Source organism: Festucalex cinctus, chromosome 7 (genome assembly GCF_051991245.1).
Source record: "Festucalex cinctus isolate MCC-2025b chromosome 7, RoL_Fcin_1.0, whole genome shotgun sequence".
NCBI classification, from domain to species: domain Eukaryota; kingdom Metazoa; phylum Chordata; class Actinopteri; order Syngnathiformes; family Syngnathidae; genus Festucalex; species Festucalex cinctus.
In genome coordinates, this window is record NC_135417.1 from 10,045,011 (window position 1) to 10,066,408 (window position 21,398).

The window sequence follows — 21,398 nt, forward strand, 5'->3', positions numbered from 1 at the left end:
AAGTAACCTACATCGTATAGTGTACATTGTTTATTTTTTTCTTTTAGCCGTTTATTTTTTGGTACGACAAGCTTTTTATGAGGTGACGTCATCATGTCATTTGAAATATAACAATATATTGAAAACACTAATTGATGAATGTTGCCTAGTTCTATGCACGTATGAATAATCAATGTATACGATCAATATATTATTATCAATGTAATATTTATTTAATTCTCATTAGATTATAGTGGCTGAGCTGGCTATGACTGTAAATATTTCAGAAATATAAGGACCAACGTACAAATTCAGGTAACGTAGCCACTAATATTTAATACCAGAGTAAAAATTCCCCCGACAAAGGTGTTGCTTTAAAAAGAATGAGCATGACATGTTTTTATTCAAACATAATAGCATACAGAAAATGTCCATATAGATTTGAATCACAAAATGTACAAACTGCTGTGACTTAAACAACCCATTTCCCCAATTTAGGGTTGTTGACAAAATTCATATTGTGATCCAGGAATTCTATGATTAGTTCGTAATAATAAAGGAAATGAAATAAAATATAGAATTGATGTAAACAAAATAATTAAAGTGATTCTATAGAAAATTCTGAATATTTCCCAACAAGCTCTTCAAGCCTAGTGAATAGCATGAATATGAGATGTACAGTGTGTACAATACAGGGCAAATGCAAAACGTTATTACGGTTTTTAGATCAATTACATGAACGTAGACACAAACAGAAAGAAAAGATAAGTCATTCTTGTTTTCTTTACCTACAGTAATATGGATCGGAATTAAATAGCTTTTTCTATCAACTTTGGTCATCTGCAGTAAAAGTGCATTTTACTTTATCAAAATATATTCACACATGTATTTTCTTACATCTGCAAACATTTGCTTTCCGGGAGACGTTAGGGGAAATGGTTTGGATTCATTAGCGGTTGTTTTATTCATAAAATACATTTGTGGGTCGTATGCTAACCGTAACAGCTTGCGACAAACAGAAGTGAAGCGTTTAAGTGGTAGGTGTGAAAGTCCAAGTCATAGCTAAAATTAACATTCACATTATGTAACAGGCCCTAAAGTTATTAAAGGAGCAGCAGTTTTTTATTATAACCTCTATACAGCATTCTCCAACATTAGCAGGGAAAAAAAATAGCAAAATGTATTGTACCAGGTTGAACAGGTAGAAACGAAAGTTTCTCGAGAAGAAACCTTGACTGTATTTTGTTTACCATCAAACAACTGAATGATGTGCGCGGGCGGGGGAGCCCGTGCGCCGCCTTGAACGGGGCACGGGAACGCAGTTTGCCTAACAAAGCAGTTTCATCAAAGTCACACGGTGAAAAAAAAAGCCGATCGACGCGAGGTCACATCGGTAACAAGTCGTCGTCTCTCTCTTCCGGCACCTCGTCCGAAGGTTCCGTGGACACGGCCGTGTAATTCGGCGGCTCCGCTCGATCCCGTGAGCGGCACACAAAGTCGCAACCGTCCTGTTTGAGTGGATTGTGTCATTTAGTCAACTATCACATGCGAATGCTGAAATATAACTATATAATAACATCTACTTGGACTTACGGCAGAGAGATTGCCGACCTCCGCCCAGAAAGCATAATTGGGGAACTGCTCCATGCCTTTGGCCCCCACGACGAGCCGCTGGTAGAGGAAACCGACGACGAGGTAAACGGCCAGAAGGCAGATCGCGCTGGGAGATGAAATGAGAGTGAGTCGAGTAGTGGCGGAGAAGTAAAATATGCACACCCATGTTGAAATGCCACAATTTTGTGAAACATTTTTTTTTTATAAATAATAATAATTAAAAAAAATATATAAATAAAAAAAAAACAGGACTTTGATTTCAGTCTTTTGAAAACATTTTAGCCTATACATTTGGATGGTTGTTCGTCTCTGTGTGCCCTGCGATTGGCTGGCAACTAGTCCAGGGTGTACCCCGCCTACTGCCCAAAGCTGGCTGGGATAGGCTCCAGCACCCCCGGCGACCCTTGTGAGGAATGAGCGGTCAAGAAAATGGATGAATGGATGGATCACAGTATTCTAATTTTCTGAGACAGTCCTGTATTTTCACTTCCACTTGAGTACAGAGTTCAAGTATACTGTTGCCATCTCTTGGTGTTGAGTGTACTACATCACATCCTGCAATGTACTCACACAATGAGTAGAATGGAGCCCGTGCTGAGCTTGTGTTCAAGAGGCGGACACACGGCGCTGGTCTCCAGCTTGAACAGGTAGAAGCAGTTCTGCTCCCGTATTCTGTTCTCTTGCACCACCTCCAGCTGGCCCTGGGAAAAACAAACAAAAGAAGATGCATGCGTTATTGCACCTTTTATATTCAAATATTCATTGCTTCAAGATTTATCACATCGGCACACAGAGACTATTTATGGCTTTTTGTGTTGTGTGTTAGCATTTTAAGTTAGCAGACATTCCTTAGGAAAAGTAACGCGGTTTGAAATGCATATACAGCAGATTCTCTCGAAGCGAAGGCATGGCCTTTTGTTTTGTTTCGTGTCCGTGTTCTGAATCCACCCACTGACCAAGTCCAGATTCCGGTTGCAAAAAATCATCAGCATGGCTCTCCTCTGTTCCTGGGAACAGTGGGTGTCGTATTTTTCTCCGTGGCCGTACTGCAGCCACACAAAGTCACCTGCGAGGAAGGGGATGGAGAAGTATCAGGACAGAAAGTCATGGGATTTGCATGCTTAATTTAGCCATTGCGCCAGAATAGTCATTGAATCGATGCTTGTGTTCAAACAGAAGTTGCTTCAAGTTTATAACTACCCCAACGGTTATGCTACTTTCGCTTCCAATCTATGGCATTTTGCAATGTGTTTGCATTAAGATAAGACGGTTAATGTGATTTGATTAAATACACAATGTGTCACTCTTTTGTTTTATGCTCACTCTTACAGCAACCGGGAAGTTGAAACTTGGAAATATAGGAACTAACGCGAGAGAAGACAACTGACAAATGTCCAAGCAGAAAGAAATGAACGGACAAGTGGTCCAGAAGATCGCAACTTACTTGCTCCGATGACCTCTGTTGTGTTGTACCTGCCGATCACCGTTGTTTCCTGACCTTTCACCTGAATCACGCCGGCGCCGAGAACGCCGCCTGCGTCGCCGCACAACTGGAAAACGTACGAGTACTTGTCCTCCCCAATCTTGGCCTCCGCTGTAAAGCTGTCGTTCGGGAGATTTTAGTTCACGAGCATTTACTTTGCTTGCTGGACGTCCGAGCCGCGACTTACTTCCTGTGACCGAGCGGCTCTATTCGCTTGAGGACTTTCCGTTCGGACTCAAATGTGAGTTTACAGTTGCTGGTGGCCTCGTCAGCGTACGCGCCGCTCCCTCGCAGGACCAGCTGAACCACCAGCGTCCACACCGGGAGACACCTTCCGATGGGATGCGTCAACACCTGTAAAATGACAATATTAAAAAAAATATGCAAGATGGCTCCCATGTAATGCACTGATGTGACGCATATTCGTTTCCTTTGAAGTTACAGTGCCACGCATTTTAAAATAAGACTGCTGGATATTTACAGACAACACAGCGGACAAGTTAGCACGTCACAGTTTTGAGGTTTGGTGTTCGAATCTGGACTCTGGCCTTTTCTGTAGATTGTATGTGTATTTAACTGAAGACTCTTAATCGTTCAAGATGTGTGAATTGTTGTTTGTCCAAATGTGCCCTGTGATTGGCTGCTGACCAGTCCAGGGTGTCTAAAGTACAAAATGACAAGCATTAAATCAATGGATGGTTGTACTTTCACCTAATTTTATTCAATGAGTGATCAACTTAGAAACTAGTGAGCAGATTACCATGCAGTCAATTAGTCAATAACATTTTGAACCCTGTGAATTTTCCTTTAGTATGCAAAGGTTTTAGTGCAAGTGCAATATATAAATATATACATTATCTACAAAGCCAATGATTTAGGGCTGCACAACATATCAAAAAAAGTGATTCTCAAAGTATGGTATGAGTACCACTGTGGTTCCCTCTTATGGTATATGAATGAAGCACTGCCTAAGTGCATATGTATTTATATTCAGGTACTACTTTTATTTAACCCTTACATTAAATGCCTTACAGTCCCCTTCCAATTCAGTCAGATTTAGGAGCTCTCTCATTTATAAATGAACAGTGGCTGATATGGGGTTAGCACTACAACTTAATATCTTAGCAAATGTTGCTCTAACATTTTTTTTTAATAAGAATGAATCATTTTACAGTGGTTGCAGTAGCGTGGTATCTATTAAATTGAAAGTTTAATCTACATTATCTATATTCAACAAAATACAGTACTAATTTGAAATACTTAACAAAACTATGTGGCATATGAGCTTTTACCAGCTGCTTTGATAACGTTAATGAGCAAAATCCAATTTAAAGGACCCAAGCAAACCCAGTACTTGTGCATATGAATTATTTTTAATCGGTAAACACTTTAGCTGCAATCGTAAAAGTAGTATCGCCTTTCAAACGTATTGGAAAACCCGCGTGCTGTACGTTCAGCGTAAATGAGGCTCAAGGGGTAAAGTGAGCATTATTCGGGTCATGTTTTTAACTTACCTGCATTATTTCAGCGTTTTCGCTGCAGTTTCGCGTCCAAGCAGACAGTTAACTGAAGCGTACGAGCGATGCAGCGCTAACGCCACTCACTCACTTCCTGTTTGGCTTTAACGGACACGTTGCTTCACATTTGTCCTTAAGTCAAATAATGACATAATCACACGAGGCTTCAAAACGTCCTGGCTGCTTTAATAGGCCGATTACCTCTTTACGGGAAATGTTTCAAACGTCATCCGACCGGCTAAAGTGATGCAAGCAGAGCAGTCAACAGAGTGCGGAAGTGAAACTAAACATGCGATCACGTGATTAGGCGTCAGATTCTTGTACGTCAAGTCATCTGACCGGAAGTGTCGCTGAAACGGCAGAAACGGCCAATGCTGGGAAACTTTACTGTGGGGAAGGAAAGGTTTGAATCATACAAATTATTTATTTTTATCATGGCACTGACCAGAGATGAAGAAAAAAAAATACTTACATTACAGTCTCTACCTTAGTAGAAATACAGTTTTGTTATTGTTGATAACTTGGGCCAAGTAACTTGGCAAGAATGGAAAAACCTCTACACACCAAATAGTTTTAGTATTTTATGAACATAAATATCGTGCCCATACTCAGAAAAAAAAAATCAATTGGGTTGACTTGTGTTCTGCGGAGGTTGACAAACACAATAAGCCTTATTTTTAACCAAGTAAGAGTACAACGTACATAATCTGTTTAAAAATGTAGGAAGTACTTAAAGGTAAAAAGTTGTCATAAAAATAAAAACTCAAGCACAGTTACCTAAACAAAAATCTTGCACGACTAATTTTAGTACAACTGAACTTAAGGAAGAGATTTTGTGCATTTCCCCACACACAAACAGTTCCCAGGCATCTGTGGTATGCTCTTGTCAAAATACCCCAAGGGTCATGATTTACGATTTTTTTTCCAGCCATTGACTTATTTTAGGGGCAGAGCTGTCTCATGCAGTGTTCCTGCCCTTAACTCCCTAAATAATGCTGGGCCCTGACCCCCGTTGCACCATTAGCTTCCCTGAGCAATCAAGTGCCGCATTTCACAAGTTTACGTTGTAATTAACACTAATCTGTGAACTCCAGAAAATGGCTATTTTAACCATCACCAAGCCACTAAAATACACTTGTATTATCAGAAGCTAATGCTAGTATACTGTTCCAACACTGCAGCTCTGCTTACCCAGTGACTTAAACATGATAGTGAAAGTGTTTCTTTCACTGGATGCAGAGATTATTCGTATAGAAACGTTAACATGATCATGTACAATGATAACATCAACAACACATTTGTCCTAATGCAGGGGTGTCCAAACTTTTTCCTCCGAGGGCCACATACAGAAAAATAGAAAGCTGCAAGGGCCACTTTGATTTTTTTTGCAGTTATTTATTAACACATCCATTGCCAGACCAGCAAAATTTTGCATCATTTAACGTCTTTTTCCGTCAATGGCAGTGAATGAGTTAAACATGGTAAAAATCAATGAAGCAATTATAAATTGTTGATATAATGTACAGTTACTTATTGAAAACTGCTAACAGTCACAAGGCAAATAGTGACCCCTGTGTGCCACTATAATAGATATGCCTCTCCACTGAGCAGCAGCTGATCCCAACTTGACATTCTGAACCACAAGAACAATTGGTCGTCAACTGACCACACTTAACCATTAATGTGATGTTTTCACATTTTTTTTCATTAATAATTAACCATTAATTAATGTGATGCTTTCATAAATTGGACGTTGACACTAAGAAACAAGTGGATGAAATTATTTTTATTTCTGGAACTGAATTATTAGCTGCAAATTTGTGTCTTTGCATAGCTAGAAATGTTTAATCCACCCTCTTTTTTTTAAATTTTTTTAAACAGCATTGAAAAATAGTTTTTAGTATTTGCCGCGGGCCGCCAAAAAATGTATGGCAGGCCGCAAATGGACCCCCGGGCCGTAGTTTGGACACCTATGTCCTAACGTCACAAGCTCATGTTATTCGGTCTAAGGGTTATTTTAGTGTTTGATTCATTCAAGAATTCAATAAATTCTTTTCAGTTGCTACAATCAATCAATGTTGAAAATGCTTTAAACATTACATTCATCCACTTGGATCAGCGTAATCCACTACCCGAATGAATGACATTTTCCTCTACCTTTAATCAAGTCAGCAGACTACAGTCTTGAAATAACAAGATCATCTGATAAACTGGCACCCAGTTGCTTGTTTGAGATTAACACCTGTCTTGCTTTGACTGTATCTTGAAAGTCATTTTATTCAGCGTGACTGAGACAAACGTCCTGTTCATGTGGCCGACCAATCAAAAACAAAGAGGTTAGTTTGCATAACAGTTGTATCCCAACAACAACAAAAAATGACCATGTAAGCCTCTTCACTTCAACAGCAACTGAATGCATTTCCTTAGGGGAAGTTGACTTCTAAAAAATGTTATTTTCTAAATTCAGTGTGCAAGGCCACAGTTGTACAATTTATGTTCCTGGAGAATTAAACAAATATAGCCTTGTATCGTAGCTGCAGCCTTCCAACAAAAATATGTCAACTCTGGTTGCACATCAGTTTCAATCTATCACAACCATGACCATTGCCAAGAATGTGTGCAACATGAACAAAGGAATTTGCTTGCGCAGAAAGTAAAATAATGACATTTGAGACAGGCAAGTTCACAAATATGGCAATAATGATATTAATAACAACTACAAAAACCAATTCGCAATAATATGCATTCAAAACTTTGTGTGCTTTATTATTGGTGTGCTCCGTATTTGCAGCCTTATAAACAAAACCAAAATGAGCGTACAAACACACAATGGAATTAGAAGTGACAAATCAGAAAAACAAGTCATTTTTAATCATAAACAACTGCAGTAAAGATAATGAGGTTAGCTCCCTTGCAGTGCTCCACCCCTCTGTGATTGATTGCATATTCTATTTTTCAATCATGTCAAAATATGTTTTCCCTTCTCATTCTCCTCCCTAATCCCATTCCAAGAGTTCTTTTCCAAGGCCTCAAAACAGACTTCACTCTCTTCTCCCCTCCCCCACTTCCATTATCACCTTACCTGCCTGTGAGTGTGTGCGCGTGGTTGTGCAGCCACACCCGGCTGCTCTGAATCCACCAATCAGCTGCTAGTGTCAGAAACACCAAGGAGGTGTACTTCCTGTGTTTGGTCAAAGAAGAATGGGGCAGGACAGCAAAGCCAGCGAGTTGTGTACTTTTGTTCCTGGGAGTTTCACGCTTTGGTGAAGGGGAGGGAAGAGGAGCGAAAGAAGTGGACAAGACCCTTCAAAAAATTGTTTTTATGTTTGATTTATGAGAAAGCAGTTCAGTGAGAGTGGCTTATAGAGGACAACAAGGCACAGGGGGGTTGAAGGAGGAGGGGAGAAGATAAGTGTCAATCTGTTGAGACTTGTTTGGGAATTTGAAGAAGGAAGGAGGTGGGGAGAGCCAGAGAAGGCGAAAGTGGAGGAGAGTTCAGTCGTAAACATTAGGCTTTTTTTCACCAGCGTTAGACAAGTAGCTTCATTTGGGAATATGTTTGAGATTTAATAAGTCACCTAGGACGATGTGAAAGCGGAGAATGCTTGCTTGTGTGTTGTGCAATCCCCATGATTGAGAGCTGAGCAGGACCGGGGGGAGACCAGCTCTCCCCACGACTTCACATTCAGGTGAGTGGCTTTTGTCTTCTCGTGACTTTCACATAAACACCACTGTGAGTGTTTTTTCTGGCCCAGTGCAATGCGGATCTTATTCTGTCAGGACTTACTTGTTAAATGTCGTGCCTATGTGTAACAGGCCCTTGCTTACGCTAAGGCCTTCTTTGGTATGCGGTGCTTTGCAGGTTTGTGCTGCATTCTTAGCAAACTGTAGGAGGGTGTCACCTTTTCTCCTCTTTCTGGCCTGCGTCTTCATTTTTGCTCTATAAACTGGAGGAAGACTGCATTAAGCTACCATGTAGCATTCAGCTCTGCAACAGTGAGGCATAAAGCTGGCTGAAACCAGCGCAGTGCTCTCAAGTTGTTGACGCAAGTCTTTGTACTTCTGTTACTTCAACTTGTTCTTTAATTTGAATAATTTTGTGACTAAACTGTGTGAAATGTCTTTAAGGTTCTTCAAATTATGGTACCATGGGAACCAAAAGGCCAAATTGCACCCTCTTTGACACTTTATCAAATATAAAGTCTCCTGACCGCAAGCATCAGCCAGGCGGAAGACCCTCCAGGGATCCCAGTCCAAGGCCAGCTATGACTGCCCAGACAGAGTGGGAACGCAGCCGAGCGGAAGACGGACGGAGGGATCGAGAAGTGGAGAAAATGAAAGAAAAGTCAAGGTACAGAGAAACAGATCCCCGTGAGAGATACTACGAACGAGACCGAGGCCCAAACACCAGGCCAAGGGAGACTGGTCAAGAAAAGTTGCAAGAGGATGAAAGGAAAAACGGGAGGCCGTTGTCAAATGTAGAGAGGGATTTTGAGAGAGAGATGGAATGGGGCATGAAGAGAGGCGACACATTTCCCAGGATGAGAAGTCGTGAACGGGATGAAGGACGAGCACAGAAGCGCCAAAGAGACAAGCCGAGAAGGACTGAGACGGATGGCTGGGAGCGCGAAAGAGCACGAGCTCAGCAGAAGGAGCGGGAAAGAGGCGAATGGAGAAACTATGATAAATCCAGGCAAAGGTATCAAGACTCTAGCCCTGCTCGCCGAGAAAAAAGGAGAGACCTGGAGTTAGGGGGATCAAGGGACACGAGAGAGAGGGACGGAGCAAGAAGAAGGGAAAACATGGGAGGGAGGGAACCCAGGATGCCCTCACCGCACAGTCGGAGAGACAGGGGCATCCGTCCAGACAGTCGGGAGCATGAGAGGAACCACAGGCGAGCCGGATGGAGGGACACAAGGAGCGAGGGAGACAGCGACGAACGAGAAGCAAGGTGGGAAAGAGCAAGGGCCAACAGAGAGCGGGAGGAGTTGACATATCAACACAGCAGAAGTGAGGGCGACAGCAAGGGCAGCTCGGGAAGGGAGCCGGACAGCGAGCGACACAGAAACAGAGACGCAGACCGTGTCGGGAGAGGAGGGGAAAGGGATCGGGGGCGGCATAGGGAGGTCGATGGAAGAGCAGCGTGGGAGGGGGGAAGACAGTCCGGTGACAGGAGAGAGAGGGAGCACTACAGAACGCATGGGCCGAGGAAAGAAAGGCAAAGACAGGAAAGAGAGGCTGATCCTAGGTGGGATGACACAACCCTCAAGGAGGCGGCCTCTGGGGCGCCGCCAAGATCTCAGAGTAGTGGCGAGCGGAGCGGCGATATGGACAATGACCCGCGACACAGGCGAGGCAGAGACGGCTACGAAGAGGGGGAGTTGGGGAAGGAAAGCGAATGGGACTTCAGGAAGAATGCGCAGAGAGCAAACAGAGAGGAGCAAAGGAGAAGTGAGATAGACAGAAATGAGATGGCAGCCAGTGCGCCGGAGCAGAGACGGATGTGGTTAGAACCACAGAGGGGCAGGAATAGCAAAGAGTCGTCTCTCGAGGATGACTTTGTAGACAGAGAGAGGCCTGTCAAGTGGAAAGAGGAGCGGGGAGAAGAGGAAAGTTGGAGACGCGAGTACAGGGAGCAGCGGGAGGGGATAAATGTAGACGGAGAAGAGGAGGTCCCGGGGGAGTTAGATCATCTGTCTGGCAGCGATGGAGGTACGGGGGTTAGCTGGCAAAAGGATGCAGAGGGAGAGAGCAACAGCGAGGAGAGCGAAAGGGGAAGTGAGACAGGGTGGAGGCCAGACAGAGACCGAATGCTGTCAGGAGAGGACGGCTTTGTGACTGTGTCGAGCGGCGGTGATGACGAGGACGAGCGGGAGGAGTTTCTGGACTGTCAGGACTTTTGGGAGGGCGGGGAAGCAAGAGACACTCCCTCTTCTCCAGGTCATGAGCGACGGATGTTAGAGGAATATGCTAATGAAGAGGAACTATCTGGGAGGGAAAAGAAGCCCAAGTACGTCTTTTGCGTGATCGGGCAAGCATTACCACAACCGACGCCTGACAGGATGTCGCCGTCACTCGCTGACCAGGAGGAGGAAGACGAAAGACACAACCTCCTTTCAGAAAGTCATCATCATAGCCACGATGATGTCAGCCGAGAGCCTCCAGCTGACCTGCGTCCGTCACCGAGGAGGAATGACGAACATGTGATGAACAGCTACCAGGAGGCTGACAGGAACAGCAGCAGGTGTACAGAGGACAGCCAACAAACATCTTCTCCACAAGACGATCCGAGAATGAGAGCGAGGAAAGCGGAGCACCCGTATGCCGAAATTGGGCCCTGTAAAAGGGACTCACAGACTGAAAAACTCCTCATGAAGTGGAGGGAAAAGAGTAAAGAAATTGAAGAGCGGGAAGGACTCTCTCCTCTCCCGAGGAATCCTTACGCCAATGTCTTCTCTCAGGTGACTTTTGAGCAAATTCTGCCAGCCTTAGAAGGGCTTAACGTTGAAGACATGAGCCCAGAAGAGAAAGAGGCCATTCGAATCCGAATGAGTGGCGCATGGAGCATGTCTGAGGAGCCTAAGCGGCATTCACAAGCCCCTCATCTTAAGTGGGCCAAAAGCGTAGTACGCGAGATCCTAGGACACTCGGGGGAGGACTTGACAGAGGACCCCAGCTCAGGAGAACAAGGACTCACTCAGGCTGAGGCGAGCCAAGTGGAAGAGGCTGCGCAGAGGGTGGCAGAGATGCACCTCCATAGATTGACAGAGGATGAGCTGCACTCCGAACCCGAGCCGCAGCTGGAGGAGGAAGAGCCCTTGGAGGTGGAGGGGCTGAGAGGTATGGGGCAAGGCCAGCAAGACATGCATGCTGACCAGCTCTCAGGCATGCATGCTGACACATCCGCATACACTCATGCTGACACATTGTTAGACACAGAAGGGAAGGAGGATCAAAACTCGGCAGTGAATAAAGAGTCTGAGCTTCGGCTTGATCTCCAGTCAGAGAAGGTAGCTGAGAAAATGGCTGAGGAAGTAGACGATGAGGTAAAGACGGCCGAGAACGAGAAAGAGGCGAGCAGACAGAAGGAAATGGAGATGTATTTGTCTGTGAGCAACACACTGTATAAGCCTAGCAGCTGCCCCATTCTCAATTATCAGTCTCAGTCAGAACTCCCCATGCCCTCCACAGAGGGTGATGATGATGAGGATGATGAGGAAGAGCTGTATGAGGCAGAAGAAGTAAGGGAGGATGAGGAGCCAGGTTTTCCAGAAGGTCAGGGCTCATCAAGCATAGAACCAGAAACTGATGAGTGTAGCACAGATGGAGCAGACCCGGAAGTGAGGAAACTGGGAGGCTCAGCTCTGACGAGTAGCTGCAGTTTCCGGGATTTGGGTCCCGAGGCCCGTTTGAGGAGACGGGGCATCCGTAAAACCATCGAAAGAAGAGACGAGGTGCTCTTAGAGGTGGAAGAGGAGGAAGGTGTTGCGAGGGACCGCAGAACTCGAATATTCGCTACAACAGGTAACCGAACGGGAGGCAGTCCCTGATTGTGATGATTTGATTTTCAGCTCACCAATCAGCACTTCCCGTTTTCTGAAATGATGCAATATAGGTGTCCCAAAAAGTCATCTAACATATGTTTGCTTAAATGAGCTAAAACTTTAATGAGATGTGTAGTAATTGTTTTTAAATAAGACATATTGTGCATTTTTTTAGTAGTTGAAATGGTTCCAATGGGTTCCAGCTCAACTCATACATTTGTCAAGAAACCCTAAAGATTAAGATCTGTAATATGCTTTTCTGCTGAAATGAGTCTGATTTGAGGAGTTGGCATGTCTGAGAAGATGGCGAATATCTGGTTTCTCTGAATCTCTTGCCATCGCCATTGATACGCCTTGGTTCATTTTCTTCCATTTTTTATTTTTACACTTTATAAGACCCTAAGATATCAATCAATATCTCAAATGTGGTAAACTTTACCACACAAACCCAGCTTGCAAGTAAGGAGAAGACAGGAAGGACTTCAATTTGCAGAAAAATACAAGCACAAGTACAGATACCAGTCACGTAGTTAGTCTTGTCTCAATTTTTTTGGGGCACCTTGTGTCATACTTGATTGTGATTTCATTTGTTTTGATCAACGTCCTAAAGCATCAAATTTCCCGAATCTTGCAACATGTTTGTTGCTCTATCACACCCCACAATTGAGGGTTGAATCTCACAGTTTCACTTCAACAGAGCACTCGATTGTGAGACGCATGCATCACAGGTAACGTTGTGGTTGGGTGGTGGGTGGAGCTGGGGGCACTGAAGGAAACCAAAAGCCGAGACGTTGATTGGAGATCTAGTATAGGCTGAGCATCCTGGATCAGTGTCACCAAAGTCCCTCTTACTAACTCAACTCCTCAACATTTTAATTTTTTACTACTTTACTATTTTGCACTCTAGTGCTTTGATGGGAATGTTGTACAATGTTTTGACGACTGGACACTTTCTTATTCCAGACGAAGATGATCGCAGTAAAAGTTGGGGAGAGGTGGATCTAAGGTGAGTCCAAAAAATCAACTTTAGAAGATGACACACATTCAGTTTTCTTGATGCTGAACACTACAGTAAAGAGTAATTTCAAATCACGCAGGGCATTTTTTTTGCGTTACAAACTCCTTGTGTTGTGTTTATTCAGGAACGTTTTGGACACAATTGGAAGACGGAAAAGGAATTCAAAGTTTTTCAGTGAGTATCTTCCCACTATCTTTGATATCACCTTTTGTTGATTAAACATGCTAAAACTAATCCAATCTGAGTCGAAATGTGCTCAGTAGCTAAATGTGTTTAAAGAAAAACAGTCTCCATCACCTTTGTGTAATTGCTGATCGCGCGAACAGTGATTAGTATCTGTGATTTGTAGTATTTCGTTTTCTGACCCTACTCTCCTTTCATCATGTTCTGACGTAGGCTTGCTTAGTTTAATATTTGTTTTTTAAAAACGCCACAAATGTCTCTTGGGCCGTACCTTGGATATCGCTACAGTACATAATGACCTAAGTGAAAGCGAATTGGTCTCGGTGCAAGGATGAATAAATAGTACTCCACAGTGAGAAAACATTCCACACTTGTTTTCGGCATAATTTCCTCATAAATCTTAATCGGCCATATTAGTTACTGGGTGTCGGGGCAACATGTCTTCAGATGTGTATCTGCGGCCTTGCGCGCAGACGGGAAAACCGTGACGCATGGGCTCATTTCCTTTCAATGTGTGTGATTCATCTGGGCAGAAACACAACTTACAACCCCCCCACCCCCGCCTCTTACCGCTCGCAGTTTAAACCTAAATGTCACAAATAGAAAGCAAAATAGTTTTTTTTTTTTTGACGAGCTAAACAAACCTGGGTGCTCTTGACTCACAGAGATGTTGTCAAAAATGGAGTGTGTGCCTGTACTGAGACATTGTGTATATATGTGTGTGCGCGCTACAGGCAGGTTTGCGCAAGCACTCATATCTACAAACTTGCGGGAAAAACAGCTGCATTTGTGACTGCATTCCAGCAAGTATGTGTAAATGAGATAGATAGATAGATAGCGCTATGTAGCTAGGTTACTAGCTATGTGGGTAGCTAGCTAGCTAACTTATAGTTGGGTAGATGCAGCAGTATGAGTAGCTACAGTATAGGTAGCTAGCAAGCTAGCTAACTTAACATTGTAGATATAGTTCAGCTGGGTTGCTAGCTATGTTGGTAGGTAGCTAGCAAGCTAGCTAACTTAACATTGTAGATATAGTTCAGCTAGGTTGCTAGCTATGTTGGTAGGTAGGTAGCTAGCGGAAAAAAACAAAACAAAACTATCATCCATCTAAAGAATTTAAAAAAAATCTAGAGCTCTATTAAATAGCCTAATTATACCACAGTCTGATATTTGTAAAATTAGTGCAAAGTATGAAGTATATTATTGATAGTGACATATTAAATGGTAAATTAATGGACTGCTATGTAACTGATGAATTATAATACCCTACACCAAATAGGCAGTGTTTGAAAAATCTGTTGATAGGATTAATGTGAATGTGTAGTAGTTCCAATTTCATATTGAACCTTGAAAAAAAAAAATTAAAATATTAAAATAATTTTGAACAACCCTTTTTTCCCTAACTCACCGCAACAGATCGCGCCCAACTCTACCAGCAGTACAGCGAGGCGGCCCAGAACTCTGAGATCCTGCGCCAGTCTCGCTCTGACGTCCTCTCGGTTGGCGAGGACAGTTCGGCCTCTCCCGGTCCGTCGCCGCCTCCGGCCCGCCGACCTCTCCCGCCACTGCCCCCCGTCCCGCATCCCCACTCCCTGTCCCACACAGGCTCCGTCACCAGCGTGAGAAGCTTGCCTCTGCCCGAGCCCCCGAGGAGTGAGGGCAGGCCCTCGTCCCCGCGCCTCTCCATCTCGCTCACGCAGTCGGCCACGCTCTGGCGTGAGCTGCCGGGAGTCAGGAGCAGCAACGAGCTGGAGGACCTGACGGAGGACAAGAGGCGCCTACAGGAGGTAAAGCGACACTTTAACGCATAAAGAACCATTTGGGGGTCTTACAAATATACAGTATGCGGGGCCCTTGGTTTCCGCATGTGCGTTTATCCTACTCTGGTTACAAGGCCTTCCAACTCTGAGAGAATTTTCCTTTAGGGCGTCGGGAAAGCATCTGAAAACAAAAGGCAAAAAGGTGTGTTATTAGATCCTCGTGACCAGGCTGTTTTTGTGCGTTATTTTACATCAGCAGCCACTGTTTCGCTTTAAACAAGGCGTAACCCAAAGTGAATCAATCGCCTGTTGTTAATATGACAGAAATACTGGACTTTCCCCATCCTTCTCCTAGCAGAAGAAGCAATTGCGTAAGCATTTATTTGAAAAAAGTCTGTCGTTTACCAGTTAACTTTTCAACACAACAGACAAGCTCACTTCCACATTTTTTTTTTTCCGGTCCATGTCAAAAACGCGTCACCAAGAGCAGATCAGGCATCAGTCACCACTGCCCGCATTCCTGTCACGAAGTTCCATGTTCCTCTTCTTGTCTCTTAAAGGTGCGATTTGAAGTGGTGACCTCTGAGGCGTCCTACTGCCGCAGTCTGGACATTGTCGTTGAGCATTTCGTAAAGTCCAAACAGCTGGGGGCGCTATTGACCACCCAGGATCGGAACTGGCTCTTTTCGCGGCTGGCCGACGTCCGTGCCATCAGCCACAGGTCAGACATGAGGCAGCTTTGTCAAAGTATATCTGTGGGCAACACATGATCTGCTCCATTCCATAATCATTATCATAGAGTCCTGTATGCAGTATTTGTTGCATTCATTTAGTTATTTTCTTCCTGGAATCTGAAAAAAATGAAATGTGTTCAATTCCTTAGTTTCTTGTCGAAGCTTGAGGAGCGGTTAGAGTCGGACATCATGCACTTTACGGTGTGTGACATCATCGCTCGCCACTGCCAGCGCTTCAAGATGGTTTATGTGCCCTACCTCACCAACCAGTCCTATCAGGACGCCACCTACCAGAGACTCATGTAAGAAATTCCTGATCATCTCATCATTGGACTTCTTGATGTCATTTGCAGCGCTTAAACTCTTCAACTCGTGGTTTTCTTTTAGGAATGAGAATCCAGGCTTCAAACGCATCGTGGAGAAGTTGGAGAGGAGTCCTGTTTGTCAAAGACTTCCCCTCCGTTCCTTCCTAGTCCTTCCATTCCAAAGAATTACACGAATTAAGCTGCTGGTCCAGGTGGGTTCCTGTTGATTCTTGACAGTCGTAAAACCTCGAAGGATCAACGCAGTCCGTTTTGAGATTATTCTTTCGATATATTTGGATTTGTAAGCCATTTTTTGAGGTATCCTGGTGTCAGGGATCTATGTTTGAAGTGTTTTAAAAAGACAAAGAAAAGTCTAAATCCAGTGTGTGTGACTTTCTAAGCACCCCTCAATTTGGATTTGAAACCCGAACTGTATAAAAATGTGATCGTTTGTATGCAAAAACTCTATTGTTCCCTTTCCAGAATATCGTGAAGCGAACTACTGCGGGCACTCCAGAAGCGATGCAGGCCATTAAAGCCCTGAGACTTTTGGAGAAGGTAAATTCCTTGTCTGCCAAAATCTTATCTAATCTTATCTTATCTTAAATCAAAGTCTTATCATACATGCAGTTTCATTGGCCAAGGAAGTGTGCGTTTTCTGACACCATGTAAGTCAGTGGCAGGCAAACTGTGCAAGTCTTTGAGATCTCTTGTTTTGTTTTTTCTCTATGTTGCTATGTTCTCTGTTTTTTTTTTCTAAACCAATGCTGTGCCTCTCCACTATAGAAGCAGATTTTTTTCCTCTCCTACTTCATTGTTTTTCTTTTTCATCTAAGAAAAAAAATATATAAAAAAAATAAAAAATCAGGGCACCATTTGGCAGGCTTCCCGGTCAATCTCCCCCTGTTGGTCATTGTTTTTTTTTTTACAATAAAATACAGATTAATCTCCTGATTATTCATATATATATATATATATATATATATATATATATATATATATATATATATATATATATATATATATATATTAAAATAAGAATAGAATAAACTAAAACAATTGCAACTGGAAAAAACAGTAAGAACAAATATTGACTGTTCGTGTGTGTTTTGGCCTCTTGGGGGCAGTGTGGTGCCGTGTATCCATGGTGTACACACTTAAAGTGAGTACAGAAGAATGTTGCAATTGAATTCTATTAAAATAATAATCGTTCTTCACACATTGGTAAGAATTTGTGCCTTAGGGTATTGTTATTTCATCTGTGGGTATGTTCTCACAAGATTTGTGTGTGGATATTCGTTATTTGAAAGAAAAACACTTCCCGAAGTAGATGCTAACTTCCTGTTAGAATTTGCTAACTTCCTGCTTGATTTAGGCTAGTGATGTTTTAAAAATGAAGCAAGTTTTGTATTGTGATGTGACTCTTGACATTGTGTATTTAGTTTTACAGTTAACTCCAACTGCGGTGTCATTAAAGGACGCTTAGGGACAACAGAATAAGCAGATTAACATACGCTACACATTTGCTAGTTGCTAATGCTACACAAGCAAAATGGTACATTCAAGGTTCTTTCACAGTGTCGGAAGCTTTCGTTTTCTTCGATAACGGTAATAAATAATAATTGGCCAATAATCGGCCGGGCCCTAATTGTGATTCCAGTTGCTCCAGAACATGTCAAGTTTTCGTTGACTAACAGACTTTTGTGCCCTCTAGCTGATCCAAGAAAGCAATGACAGCATCTCCCAAATGAAAAGCATCGAGTCGTTGGTGTGTCTGAGTGCCAAGGTGGACTTTGAGTGCAGGGTACATCAAATCTTTGGAATTTTTATGAGAATTCTCCGTGGATTAATGCTGACAACTGACTATATGATCTTGCCTGTTCCAGACGCTTCCTCTCATCAGTCAGTCTCGGAGGTTGGTACGAGAGGGACCAGTCACCGAACTGATGGATTTCTCCCTGAAGGAGACGGAGAGGAATATTTACATGCACTTATTCAACGACTACCTGCTGCTTTCACAACAAAAGGAGTGAGTCAGCGTTTTCTGTTACTGGATGACTGATTCATGCGTGACCTTAATGACCATTTACAACGTCATGTTCTAGACCCACCAGCCTTATCTTCTTCAGTCTTATCAGAGAGGACTTCCTTTCTGTCATTTGATTTGTTGTGTGAATGCTGAACAACATAGCAAAAGTTTTTATTTTTATTATTATTATTATTATTGTTGTTGTTGTTGTTGTTGTTGTTGTTATTATTATTATTATCCTCGCTTCAAATGACTCACAAAATCCAGGAATCCATTTTTACACATCCTAAAAAGTCCTGCTTTCACATAATTACAAAAAAAAAAAAAAAAAGTTCTCCATACTTTCGTACGGTTTTGCTCATTCACAGAACATCTTTTAAAATGACTTTTCACAATAAAATCCCTAATGTACCGCGCCTCTTCCAGAGGGGGCAGATTTACGGTGATCGACCACGCTCCTGTGGCGGAGCTGCGGGCAGAGAACTGCCGCGTCAAACTTCATTCCCTGCAGAAGAACCTGTTCAGGCTGCACATGTCGCACAAGTCGTTACTGCTAAGGACCGACACACAGTAAGAGACGGTGCCGTGCCATACAGTTACAAAATGCTGAGGGAATATACACTCATTTTTTTTCCTTTTTTTTTATTTTTTATTTTTATTTTTTATTTTTTTTTGGGTGTCTCTTTCAGAAGTGATAAGCTACGCTGGATATCCGCCCTTTCACGCCCTCACCCTGAAGTCGATTTTTCTTCCGCACAAGGTGAATGAATGTTTCTTGGTCTGCTAGTGCTGCCATTTCCTTAATGATTCATTAACTGTACGATACTGTTTGACTAAAATGACTAAAAAAAACGTACTTGTTAAATTGATTTAAAATGTTTCATCAATGTTTAATCAAAGGTAGGTATAGGGTGGGGGTGGTGGGGTTAGAACAACCATAACCTGCATTTAAAAGCATTTACACTCAGGGACGGTTTTACTTATTATGGCATCTTATTCCATTTGAGTGCAGCATAACAGGTAAATGCAACTGCACCATGTTTGCTTTGAACTCTGGGATCCACTAATTGATCCCGAGTTTGCAGACCTCAGAGTCCTACTGGCTTCATAGTCAATCATCCATCCATCCATCCATTTTCTTGACCGCTTATTCCTCACAAGGGTCACGGGGGGTGCTGGAGCCTATCTCAGCTGGCTTTGGGCAGTAGGCGGGGGACACCCTGGACTGGTTGCCAGCCAATCGCAGGGCACACAGAGACGAACAACCATCCACACTCACAAGCACACCTAGGGACAATTCGGAGTGCCCAATTAACCTGCCATGCATGTCTTTAGAATGTGGGAGGAGACCGGAGTACCCGGAGAAGACCCACGCATGCACGGGGAGAACATGAAAAGGCAGGAAGGGCAGAGCCTGGACTCAAACCCGAGTCCTCAGTATTGGGAGGCGTACGTGCTAACCACTCGTCTACCGTGCCGCCCTATATTCAATCAGCATTTCTTTAATTATTAATGGATTCAGAATCAAATCTATTTTCCACATTGAAATTATTTGGAAAATGCCATTAATTACACAGCCCCCACAATGAAAGGCAAAAGTCCTTGAAATGTATTCAAACAAACGTAATGAAAGAGTGTACAGAAATGAAGGGGATTTGTGTGTGCTGAATCTGAATATGTACCTTAAAGGGGCGTGGCCTAACAAGTGAAGTCAGCTGTTGGAGTCAACAGATGCTAAAGATGTGGCTCACAAGACGAGCCAAAATATTGACCAACAAGCAGCTGCTTGTAACTTGAAAAACTGGTGTCTCTACAGGACGTCATGCCATACGGTTTAAAATGTTGTTTTTTTTGTTGTTGTTGTTAGATTTCCCACAGATGCAGTGTATCAGAGCTGCGGTGGGCCAGCAGCCGGATGAGTTGTCATTAGAAAAAGCTGATATCATACTGGTGCACCAACAAAGCAGCGACCGTAAGACCATCTCAACTTCAAACCCATTCGAATTAGTGGCCATTTCCCCCCTCATTGGTTTCTTTCGCTTTCTCCAGATTGGGTCGAGGGCACCAGACTGTCCGACCGGCATCGCGGATGGGTCCCGGAGTCACATTTGGAACTGATCGGCAACTCCAGGGTCCGACAGCGCAATCTGTCGGACGCCCTCAAACTCACGACGGCCACGGCTGCGGTATGAGCGGGACGAGAAAAAAAAAAAGCGAGAGACTCGTGCAACCGCTTGCTTTACATTTCCTGTTGGGACGGATTGGAGACTCAACATTTGTGTCTCCGAATGTGCCTTTTAATCAAAAGAACAGTCTGCCTCTTTGGAGCAATGCAAGAGCACAGTCGATGAGGAGTGGACCTGTGGACTCTATGAAAAAACATTTTCCTCATCACAAACAGTGTGCGGCTATAATATGTGTTTTTAAAAAGCAAACATGTTTTCCAATAAATGTTTTAAGGAAAATAATACACTTGTATATCTACTAGAGTGGAAATAATGAGTTCATGACGCATGTATTACTGCAGCTCAAGCCCATGCATGCAAGCGACTTTGACAGGACTCAATGTAAAAATGTGCAACTTCTTAAATGTACAGGACATTTTAGGTACACAGTGAATAATATGTTTCAATAAATGCAGATTTCAATCATGTGAAAACAATGTGCAAGACTTACTGGAAAGTGTATTTATATAAACCAACTCACCTAATGAGATCCAGAAGCAGTGGGAACGTATTGACTATAATGATAGCTGTTTTTAATGACTGCATTTTGTGTACAGTTGCGTTTGAAAGTTTACATACCGTGGGGATATGTAAACTTATGAGCTCACGTTATGGTCAAAAAATGGTTTAATTCCCATAAAATCCCAAATAGTGTGGCAATTGTGATATTTTCAGAGCTTGAAGTTGAATGTGCATGTGAATTTTGGTGACGATTCACAGCATTTTTAAAAAAAATTTAAGTCATTAAGCAACGTTTATCTTTTGTATATTTACAGTTCTTATATGTTTACATTTACATACCCTTATGGTATGTAAAGTAATGTAAGTAAATATATCTCTCATGATGCAGTGCAGTCTGATCTACATCACTGACAACGGCCACAGCAGTACCAGTAAGCATTGGTGCATTCGTTGTAAATATTTTTTTTGAATGTAATTCGCCCTTTAAAGTTTTACTTTTTACCTTCTGAATCTGCTCAGGAATCCAATCAGTACAAGTTCCTTCA

The 21,398-nt window shown here is 42.9% G+C and overlaps 2 protein-coding genes across 3 annotated transcripts; one reads left to right on the plus strand and one right to left on the minus strand.

Annotated features, from left to right (window-relative positions):
* Window positions 1–363: 363 nt before the first annotated feature.
* m6pr (mannose-6-phosphate receptor (cation dependent)) lies at window positions 364–4,879 on the minus strand. Its single transcript, XM_077526348.1, has 8 exons — window positions 4,795–4,879; window positions 4,591–4,725; window positions 3,264–3,430; window positions 3,038–3,195; window positions 2,550–2,659; window positions 2,164–2,294; window positions 1,573–1,699; window positions 364–1,487 (listed from the first exon to the last, which is right to left on the minus strand). The coding sequence occupies exons 2-8, from the start codon at window positions 4,594–4,596 to the stop codon at window positions 1,365–1,367; spliced, it is 822 nt and encodes a 273-aa protein (XP_077382474.1). The 5' UTR covers window positions 4,597–4,725; window positions 4,795–4,879; the 3' UTR covers window positions 364–1,364.
* A 1,006-nt stretch (window positions 4,880–5,885) lies between these two features.
* On the plus strand, window positions 5,886–20,425 carry arhgef5 (Rho guanine nucleotide exchange factor (GEF) 5). Of its 2 annotated transcripts, none has more exons than XM_077526346.1 (15): window positions 5,886–8,282; window positions 8,722–12,117; window positions 13,101–13,143; window positions 13,280–13,329; window positions 14,755–15,125; window positions 15,659–15,819; window positions 15,982–16,134; window positions 16,220–16,349; window positions 16,621–16,695; window positions 17,852–17,941; window positions 18,024–18,166; window positions 18,593–18,736; window positions 18,856–18,926; window positions 20,034–20,138; window positions 20,216–20,425. In XM_077526346.1, the coding sequence occupies exons 2-15, from the start codon at window positions 8,742–8,744 to the stop codon at window positions 20,356–20,358; spliced, it is 5,055 nt and encodes a 1,684-aa protein (XP_077382472.1). In that variant the 5' UTR covers window positions 5,886–8,282; window positions 8,722–8,741; the 3' UTR covers window positions 20,359–20,425. The 2 variants fall into 2 exon arrangements, with proteins under 2 accessions (XP_077382472.1, XP_077382473.1); XM_077526347.1 differs by having other exon boundaries at window positions 8,722–11,433.
* The last annotated feature ends 973 nt before the right edge of the window (window positions 20,426–21,398 follow it).

Excerpts from the sequence above, each read along its gene's own strand:
- arhgef5 (XM_077526346.1), top strand. The coding sequence starts at position 8,742 with ATGGGAACCAAAAGGCCAAATTGCACCCTCTTTGACACTTTATCAAAT. Across the intron at positions 17,942-18,023 it reads AGGTGGACTTTGAGTGCAGG|ACGCTTCCTCTCATCAGTCA; the intron begins GTACATCAAATC and ends TGCCTGTTCCAG. Across the intron at positions 18,737-18,855 it reads CTGCTAAGGACCGACACACA|AAGTGATAAGCTACGCTGGA; the intron begins GTAAGAGACGGT and ends TGTCTCTTTCAG.
- m6pr (XM_077526348.1), bottom strand. Across the intron at positions 3,196-3,263 it reads GAGCCGCTCGGTCACAGGAA|CTTTACAGCGGAGGCCAAGA; the intron begins GTAAGTCGCGGC and ends CCCGAACGACAG. Across the intron at positions 1,488-1,572 it reads AGGTCGGCAATCTCTCTGCC|GACGGTTGCGACTTTGTGTG; the intron begins GTAAGTCCAAGT and ends CCACTCAAACAG.